Source organism: Scyliorhinus torazame, chromosome 22, assembly GCF_047496885.1.
Source record: "Scyliorhinus torazame isolate Kashiwa2021f chromosome 22, sScyTor2.1, whole genome shotgun sequence".
Classification (NCBI taxonomy): Eukaryota; Metazoa; Chordata; class Chondrichthyes; order Carcharhiniformes; family Scyliorhinidae; genus Scyliorhinus; species Scyliorhinus torazame.
The window spans coordinates 10,207,144-10,217,412 of record NC_092728.1 but is presented as its reverse complement, the minus strand read 5'-3'; the positions used below and the strand labels follow the sequence as shown (position 1 = coordinate 10,217,412).

The following is a 10,269-nucleotide window of genomic DNA, read 5'->3' as shown; positions in this document are numbered from 1 at the left end:
ACGGGACGGGGGTCTGTGATTCCCCCAGACGGTGACGGGACGGGGGTCTGTGTCTGTGATTCCCCCACACGGTGATGGACGGGGGTCTGTGATCCCCCCACACAGGGACGGGTCTGAGTGGTGAGGGTGGTCTCGGGTTAATGCTGACTCACTGATGGGATAGCTGGACTGGTTGCAGACTCGTCCAACGGAACCAAATGAAAGCAGAGGGAACACAGAGACATGTAAATATTTCCAATATATTTCAGTATAAATACACTGAGCAGGTTTAGCGACACAGCAGACAGAATAAACGTGGAGGGGGAGGGCGGGAACCACATTCTCACATCAGGCTGAATCTGGAGTGCTTCCCGTGAAGGTGGCGGAAAACGGACTCGTGCGGATGTCGCCGGAGAGTTGAGTGCTCCGGGAGGGAAGCCCTCATACTGGAGAACCGCCGTCAGGGTACGGGGGGTGGGGGGGGGGGCGGTGCTCATTCCCCTCGAATATCGAGGAGGTGATCTGATCGAGGTGGGATTAAGGTGATTGAAAATTTCACTCGAGTTTCATAGATTTCTGTTGGGTGTGTGCGTGTGGGGCGGGGGGGGGATATATTGGGTTATGGCGCTGAGGCGGGAGATGGAATTAATATACAAATTAGCTGTGGACTGACTGAATGAACAACTCGAGAGGAGGGGCTGAATGGGCCTCCTCCTGTTCCTGTGTAACAGGCTCGAGAGGGGCTGAATGGGCCTCTTCGTGTTCCTGTGTAACAGGCTGGAGAGGGGCTGAATGGGCCTCCCCCTGTTCCTGTGTAACAGGCTGGAGGGGCTGAATGGGCCTCCTCCTGTTGCTGTGCAACAGGCTGGAGAGGGGCTGAATGGGCCTCCTCCTGTTCCTGTGTAACAGGCTGGAGAGGGGCCTCCTCCTGTTCCTGTGTAACAGGCTGGAGAGGGGCCTCCTCCTGTTCCTGTGTAACAGGCTGGAGAGGGGCTGAATGGGCCTCCTCCTGTTCCTGTGTAACAGGCTGGAGAGGGGCTGAATGGGCCGCCTCCTGTTCCTGTGTAACAGGCTGGAGAGGGGCCTCCTCCTGTTCCTGTGTAACAGGTTGGACAGGGGCTGAATGGGCCTCCTCCTGTTCCTGTGTAACAGGCTGGAGAGGGGCTGAATGGGCCTCCTCCTGTTCCTGTGTAACAGGCTGGACAGAGGCCTCGTCCTGTTGTTGCAATCACACTGTTACTGCGCCTGGGTACCAGCCTGGGGATGAGCAAGGTGGTGGTGAGGGAAGGGGGAAAAATGCCTTCGCCAGGCGAACCTTTCTCCGTAGGTTAATCCTGAGCCCACCCCATTCCTGGGAAAAACGGGAAGATAGTGACAGGGGCGTCCTGGCGAAAAACATATATCAGCGAGATGGTGAAGATGTCCCTGGGAAATCAATCGGAACAGGACACACTCCTCCTTTAGTTTACAAACAAAAAAAATACCCAAAAGGGGACGCCAGTCGGGGAAAGGGATCCCTCAGCGCGTGTTTGAGGGGACCCTCCACATCTCTCGCCCTCCGAGGGCTCAGGTCTCAGCCTAACAACCGATAGAAAACCCAGAGAGCGAAGGTCACCCAGTGCCCGGCCCAGCTCAGCTCCTGCCACTTCTGCAAGGTGAAGGTCATTCCATAGCCCTGCAGGAGAAAGGCACGAGTCAACTATCAGCTCCTGGGAAAGGGACCCGACCCCTCCCATCCAACCCCCACCACCCCTCCTCGCAAACCACCCCCTAACCCGAATGCCCGATGGAACAAACACAAGTTAGACGGCTATTCGACTGCAGGTTGCTTCGTACACCGCTCATTCCTGACCCCATCCCCCCTTCCACAAACCGTTGGAAGGCGGAGGGCGGAGCAGCCAACTCCTACTGGCATGTACCACCCACCCTCCCGAAATCCAGGGGGAGTACGTGGAAAACAAGTGCCCACTCGCACCACACTCTGCTACCCCCCCAGCCATACCCTAGATCAGCTGGGCGATGAAGGGAACCAACGCCCTCGGGGGCATTCCAGGACACGCTCATGCACTCAACCGATCGGACCCGCTCCTGGCACATCGTCAAGCCAACTATTCGACTCGGTGGAGCATCTCGGGTCACTCTGGATAGCAGCATTTTGGCCAATTTAACTCGGCGTCCCTCTCCATCCCCAGCTCCCGCCTGGCCCTCAACATTCCTGGCCTCTTTTCCCACATCTGGATGAGGGACAGGAAAGCCGGGTTGGAGGCATGAGGCTCGGGTTAATTCCGGCAGAAGCAAGGCGGCCATCGCTAAAAAGGCAGATGGAGTCCAATCCCATCGACCCCACAGGTGCCCACACTGGGTGAAGAAACCCCCCCAACATGGCCCGATACTGAGCCGTTCCCCCATGCGGCTCCCCCCCCTTACCTCCTCCTCCACCTCCTCCTCCACATCAATGTCAAAAAACGAGCCCAGATAAGTGAGGTAGAAAACACTGAGCAACCCAAAGATGAGGTTGATCAAACAGACCAGGAAATTCTGGAAGGGGAAGAGAGGAGGAATGGTTAAAACTACCACACACACACACACTGACTCTAACTGGGGTACGGATTCCACACACACTGACTCTCACTGGGGTACGGGTCCCACATACGCTGACTCTAACTGGGGTACGGGTTCCACACACACTGACTCTCACTGGGGTACGGGCCCCACACACACTGACTCTCACTGGGGTACGGGTCCCACACACGCTGACTCTCACTGGGGTACGGGTTCCACACACACTGACTCTCACTGGGGTACGGGTCCCACACACACTGACTCTCACTGGGGTACGGATTCCACACACACTGACTCTCACTGGGGTACGGGTCCCACACACACTGACTCTCACTGGGGTACGGGTCCCACACACACTGACTCTCACTGGGGTACGGATTCCACACACACTGACTCTCACTGGGGTACGGGTCCCACACACACTGACTCTCACTGGGGTACGGATTCCACACACACTGACTCTCACTTGGGTCCGGGTCCCACACACACTGATTCTCACTGGGGTACGGGTTCCACACACACTGACTCTCACTGGGGTACGGGTCCCACACACACTGACTCTCACTGGGGTACGGATTCCACACACACTGACTCTCACTGGAGTACGGGTCCCACACACACTGACCCTCACTGGGGTACGGGTCCCACACACACTGACTCTCACTGGGGTACGGATTCCACACACACTGACTCTCACTGGGGTACGGGTCCCACACACACTGACTCTCACTGGGGTACGGGTCCCACACACACTGACTCTCACTGGGGCATGGGTCCCACACACACTGACTCTCACTGGGGTACGGGTTCCCCACACACTGACTCTCACTGGGGTACGGGTTCCCCACACACTGACTCTCACTGGGGTACGGGTCCCACACACACTGACTCTCACTGGGGTACGGATTCCACACACACTGACTCTCACTGGGGTACGGGTCCCACACACACTGACTCTCACTGGGGTACGGGTCCCACACACACTGACTCTCACTGGGGTACGGGTCCCACACACACTGACTCTCACTGGGGTACGGGTCCCACACACACCGACTCTCACTGGGGTACGGGTTCCACACACACTGACTCTCACTGGGGTACGGGTCCCACACACACTGACTCTCACTGGGGTACGGGTCCCACACACACTGACTCTCACTGGGGTACGGGTCCCACACACACTGACTCTCACTGGGGTACGGGTCCCACACACACTGACTCTCACTGGGGTACGGGTCCCACACACACCGACTCTCACTGGGGTACGGGTCCCACACACACTGACTCTCACTGGGGTATGCGTCCCACACACACTGACTCTCACTGGGGTACGGGTCCCACACACGCTGACTCTCACTGGGGTACGGGTCCCACACACACTGACTCTCACTGGGGTACGGATTCCACACACACTGACTCTCACTGGGGTACGGGTCCCACACACTGACTCTGACTGGCGTACGGGTCCCACACACACTGACTCTCACTGGGGTACGGATTCCACACACACTGACTCTCACTGGGATACGGGTCCCACACACACTGACTCTCACTGGGGTACGGGCCTCACACACGCTGACTCTCACTGGGGTACGGGTCCCACACACACTGACTCTCACTGGGGTACGGGTTCCACACACACTGACTCTCATTGGGGTATGGGTCCCACACACACTGACTCTCACTGGGGTACGGGTCCCACACACACCGACTCTCACTGGGGTACGGAGCTCCACACACACTGACTCTCATTGGGGTACGGGTCCCACACACACTGACTCTCACTGGGGTACGGGTTCCACACACACTGGCTCTCATTGGGGTACGGGTCCCACACAGACTGACTCTCACTGGGGTACGGGTCCCACACAGACTGACTATCACTGGAGTACGGGTCCCACACACACTGACTCTCACTGGGGTATGGTTCCCACACACACTGACTCTCACTGGGGTACAGGTCCCACACACACTGACTCTCACTGGGGTATGGGTCCCACACACACTGACTCTCACTGGGGTACGGCTCCCACACACACTGACTCTCACTGGGGTACGGGTCCCACACACACTGACTCTCACGGGGGTACGGGTCCCACACACACTGACTCTCACTGGGGTACGGGTCCCACACACACTGACTCTCACTGGGGTACGGGCCCCACACACACTGACTCTCACTGGGGTATGGGCCCCACACACACTGACTCTCACTGGGGTACGGGTCCCACACACACTGACTCTCACTGGGGTACGGGTCCCACACACACTGACTCTCACTGGGGTACGGGCCCCACACACACTGACTCTCACTGGGGTACGGGTCCCACACACAGACTCTCACTGGGGATACGGGTCCCACACACACTGACTCTCACTGGGGTACGGGTCCCACGCACACTGACTCTCACTGGGGTACGGGTCCCACACACACTGACTCTCACTGGGGTACAGTCCCACACACACTGACTCTCACTGGGATACGGGTCCCACACACACAGACTCTCACTGGGGTACGGGTCCCACACACACTGACTCTCACTGGGGTACGGGTCCCACGCACACTGACTCTCACTGGGGTACGGGTCCCACACACACTGACTCTCACTGGGGTACAGTCCCACACACACTGACTCTCACTGGGATACGGGTCCCACACACACAGACTCTCACTGGGGTACGGGTCCCACACACACTGACTCTCACTGGGGTACGGGTCCCACGCACACTGACTCTCACTGGGGTACGGGTCCCACACACACTGACTCTCACTGGGATACGGGTCCCACACACACTGACTCTCACTGGGGTACGGGTTCCACACACACTGACTCTCACTGGGGTACGTGTCCCACACACACTGACTCTCACTGGGGCATGGGTCCCACACACACTGACTCTCACTGGGGTACGGGTCCCACACACACTGACTCTTACTAGGGTATGGGTTCCACACACACTGACTCTCACTGGGGTACGGGTTCCACACACACTGACTCTCACTGGGGTACGGGTCCCACACACACTGACTCTCACTGGGGTACGGGTTCCACACACACTGACTCTCACTGGGGTACGGGTTCCACACACACTGACTCTCACTGGGGTACGGGTCCCACACACACTGACTCTCACTGGGGTACGGGTCCCACACACACTGACTCTCACTGGGATACGGGTCCCACACACACTGACTCTCACTGGGGTACAGGTCCCACACACACTGACTCTCACTGGGGTACCGGTTCCACACACACTGACTCTCACTGGGATACGGGTCCACACTCCGACGGTCGAGTGAATTATATTTCTTACCGATTTATTTTGATGGGAACAAGTGGCTGGGCATCTCTTGGACAGAATGCAGGCGCTGAATATGGCGGCCAACCGCTTCCTGAGAACTGTAAAAAGAATATGAAGTTTCACAAAGACAATCTCAGACAGACCCTGCGGAGGGGGGAGCTAAGGGGAAAGAAGTGGGAATGGGGGAATCGAGGGGGGAGGTGGTTGGAGATTAGAGGGAGGGAGGGAAGGAGGGAGGGGACGAGGTGAAGGGTGGGGGTGGAAGAGATAGAGGGGTGGGGAGGGGGGTAAGAGGGAGCAGGGTGGGGAGGGAGGGGAAGAGAGGAGGGGGGGGGGGAAGAGAGGGAGGGCGGGAAGAGAGGGAGGGGGGTAAGAGAGGGAGGGGGGAGGGGGTGGGCGGGGATTAGGGGCCAGACTGCTGAAGGCACGCACACTAACAGTGACAGGAATGATGTCTTACCCCTTGGCCATATCACTTAGGGAGTCCAAGAAATGGAGGGGGATAGTCCGCGGGGGAGAGGAGCATCGGGTATCACTATACGCGGATGACCTGCTGCTCTACGTAGCGGACCCAATAGAGGGGATGGTGGAGGTCATGCAGATTCTGAAGGAGTTTGGGGAGTTCTCGGGCTACAAGCTTAATGTAGGGAAGAGTGAGCTATTTGTGTTACAGGCAGGGGACCAAGAAAGAGGGATAGGGGACCTACCGCTGAGGAGGGCGGAGAGGAGTTTTCGGTATCTGGGGATACAGGTGGCCAGAAGTTGGGGGGCCCTACATAAACTGAATTTGACGAGGTTGGTGGAGCAGGTGGAGGAGGATTTTAAAAGATGGGACATGCTCCCGCTCTCACTGGCGGGTAGGGTGCAGTCGGTCAAAATGGTGGTCCTCCCGAGGTTTTTGTTCGTGTTTCAGTGCCTCCCCATCGTGATCACCAAGGGCTTTTTCAAGAGAGTAGGTAGGAGTATCATGGGGTATGTGTGGGCAAATAAGACACCGAGGGTTAGAAGAGGGTTCTTGGAATGCAACAGGGACCGAGGAGGGTTGGCTTTGCCAAACCTAGAGAGTTACTACTGGGCAGCAAACGTGGCGATGCTCTGCAAGTGGGTCATGGAGGGAGAGGGGACGGCATGGAAGAGGATGGAGATGGCCTCCTGTAAAGGAACGAGCCTGGGGGCGTTGGTAACGGCACCGCTGCCGCTCTCGCCGACAAAACACACCACAAGCCCGGTGGTGGCGGCAACGCTAAGGATCTGGGGCCAGTGGAGACGGCACAGGGGTGCAGTGGGAGCCTCGGTGTGGTCCCCGATCAGGGGTAACCACCGGTTTGTCCCGGGGAAGATGGACGGGGGGTTCCAAGGCTGGCATCGGGCGGGGATTAGAAGAATGGGGGACCTGTTCATTGACGGGACATTTGCGAGCCTAGGGGCACTGGAGGAGAAGTTTGAGTTACTCCTGGGAAATGCATTTAGCTATATGCATGTGAGGGCTTTTGTGAGGCGACAGGTCAGGGAATTCCCGTTGCTCCCAGCACAAGAAATTCAAGACAGGGTGATCTCGGGTGTATGGGTCGGGGAGGGCAAGGTTTCGGCAATACACCAGGAGTTGAAAGAAGAGGGGGAAACGCTGGTAGAAGAGTTGAAGGGTAAATGGGAGGAGGAGCTGGGGGAGGAGATCGAGGAAGGTCTGTGGGCTGATGCCCTAGGTAGGGTTAATTCCTCCTCCTCGTGTGCCAGGTTCAGCCTGATACAATTTAACGTGGTCCACAGAGCGCACTTGACGGGGGCGAGGTTGAGTAGGTTCTTTGGGGTGGAGGACAGATGTGAAAGGTGTTCAGGGAGTCCGGCGAACCATGTCCACATGTTTTGGTCATGACCGGCACTGGAGGGGTTCTGGAGAGGAGTGGCGGGAACAATATCTCAGGTGGTGAAAGTCCGGGTCAAGCCAGGCTGGGGGTTAGCTATATTTGGAGTAGTGGACGAGCCGGGAGTGCAGGAGGCGAAAGAGGCCGGAATTCTGGCCTTTGCGTCCCTAGTAGCCCGGCGAAGGGTCTTGCTCTTGTGTAAGGAGGCGATGCCCCCCAGCCTGGAGGCCTAGATAAACAACATGGCTGGGTTCATAAAATTGGAGAGGATTAAGTTCGCCTTGAGAGGGTCTGCACAAGGGTTCTACAGGCGGTGGCAACCGTTCCTAGACTACCTCGCGGAGCGTTAGAAGAAGGTCGGTCAGCAGCAGCAGCAACCCTGGGGGGGGAACGGACGAGAGACTGTTTGAGGGGATGGACGAGCGGGAGATGGCATGGAGGGTGGGGAGAAACGGTACGTGCCAAGAGCCAGTGTATAAAGCTATGTAAATATACCATCTTGCCATGTTATATCTTGCTCAGGGAGATTTTGCGTTATTTTGTTACGGGGGGGGGGGTTATTGTTTGTAAGGGGAAAAAAATTGTGTTGTTAAAAAACCTTAATAAAAAATATTTATTAAAAACATTAAAAAAAAAGGAATGATGTCTTACCGTGTTCTATGTACGTGATGAATCCGAGCGAGAGTAGAACTGCCGCAAGATGGAAGCTGAGACCCTGCGGAGGGAATGGGGGGGGGGCAGAGAAAGCGGCTGGTTAGTAAATCACACTGGGGAACTCCAGCCCCAGGGAACAAACTGCCGGCAAGATAAATGAATGGAAACGCTAGCGGAGTGGGGGCCTTGCCCAGGAAACCCCTTTCCAGAGAGTCACTCGCTGAGTGGGGCTGGGACACGTTCTATGAACAGGACTGGTCCCATCTCGACCAGTATCACGTCCAGGCCTGGGAAGGTTGTGAAGATATTGGAGAGAGAGAGAGAGAGACAGAGAGATAGCAAGAGAGAGAGAGAGAGTGAGAGACAGAAAGGGACCGGGGGGGAAGAGAGAGAGAGAGAGAGAGAGAGAGAGAGAGAGAGAGAGAGAGAGCGAGAGAGAGAGAGAGAGAGTGAGTGAGAGACAGAAAGGGACCGGGGGGGAAGAGAGAGAGAGAGAGAGAGAGAGAGAGAGAGAGAGGCATTCAGAGAGAGAGAGAGAGAGAGAGAGAGAGCGAGAGAGAGAGAGACAGAGACTGAATGAGAGACAGCAAGAGAGAGAGAGAGAGACAGAGAGGGAGCGACAGAGAGAGAGACAGAGAGGGAGACAGAGACTGAATGAGAGAGAGAGAGAGAGAGAGAGGGAGAGACAGAGAGAGCGACAGAGAGGGAGAGAGAGAGACAGAGAGAGAGAGACAGAGACTGAAGGAGAGACAGCAAGAGAGAGAGAGAGAGACAGAGAGGGAGAGAGAGAGAGAGGCAGTCAGAGAGAGCGAGGCAGTCAGAAAGAGAGAGAGAGAGAGACGGAATGAGAGACAGCAAAAGACCCGGGGGGGGGGGGGGGGGGGGGGGGGGGGGGGGGGGGGACGGCGGCAGACTGAGAGACAGCCTTGCTGAATTCCATATAAACTACATCAACTACACCTCCCTCATCTATACACCCAAACTCCTCCTGGAAAAACTCACAATCTGAGAGGTATAACCTCCCTCTGACAAAGCCTGGCCGACAGCCTCTGATCAGACACTCCTTCAGAATTCTCTGCAATAGCTTTCCTTACCACCAATGTGAGACTCACTGCTCTGTAATTCCCTGGGTTACCTCCGCCATCCTTCTGAGAAAGTGGAGTCACCCTCCAGTCCTCTGGTTAGGCCAGCAATTATCGCCCATCCCTTATCGCCCTCCAGAAGGTGGTGGGCGAGTTGCCTTCTGAGCCGCTGCAATCCCCGAGATGTAGGTATACCCACTGTGCTGTTAGGGAGGGAGTTCCAGGATTTTGATTTGATTTATTGTCACATGTACCGAAGTGCAGTGAAAAGTATTTTTCTGCGGCCGAGGGAATGTACACAGTACGTACATAGTAGGCAAAGAGAATAATCAACAGAGAACATTGACAAACGGTACATCGACAAACCGTGATTGGTTACAGTGCGGAACAAGGGGCCAAACGAAGCAAATACACGAGCAAGAGCAGCATAGGGCGTCGTGAATAGTGTTCTTGCAGGGAGCAGATCAGTCCGAGGGGGAGTTGTTGAGGAGTCTTGTAGCTGTGGGGAAGCTGTTCCTACGTCTGGATGTGCGGGTCTCCAGACTTCTGTACATTCTGCCTGATGGAAGAGTCTGGAAGAAGGCAATGCCTGGGTGGGAGGGCGGTGTCTGATATTGCTGTCTGACTTCCTGAGGCAGCGGGAGGTGTAGACAGAATCAATGTGGGGGTGGCAGCTTGTGTGATGTGTTGGGCTGAGCTCACCACACTCTGCAGTTTCTTGCGATCTTGGACCCGAGCAGTTGCCATACCAGGCTGTGCCGCAGCCGGATAGGATGCTCTCTATCGCACATCTGTAGAAGTTAGTGAGAGTCGATGCAGACATGCCA

General features: G+C 56.4%; 1 protein-coding gene across 1 annotated transcript in view; it reads right to left on the bottom strand.

Annotated features, from left to right (window-relative positions):
* Window positions 1-219: 219 nt before the first annotated feature.
* Window positions 220-10,269, bottom strand: part of LOC140399422 (protein-serine O-palmitoleoyltransferase porcupine-like) — a 25,236-nt gene continuing 15,186 nt past the window's right edge. Inside the window, exons 6-9 of the mRNA XM_072488999.1 lie at window positions 8,358-8,421; window positions 5,857-5,942; window positions 2,407-2,517; window positions 220-1,654 (exon numbers count right to left, since the gene is read on the bottom strand). Of these exons, the coding sequence (XP_072345100.1) occupies window positions 1,553-1,654; window positions 2,407-2,517; window positions 5,857-5,942; window positions 8,358-8,421 (363 nt within the window). The 3' untranslated portion in view covers window positions 220-1,552. The remainder of the gene's footprint in view (window positions 1,655-2,406; window positions 2,518-5,856; window positions 5,943-8,357; window positions 8,422-10,269) is intronic.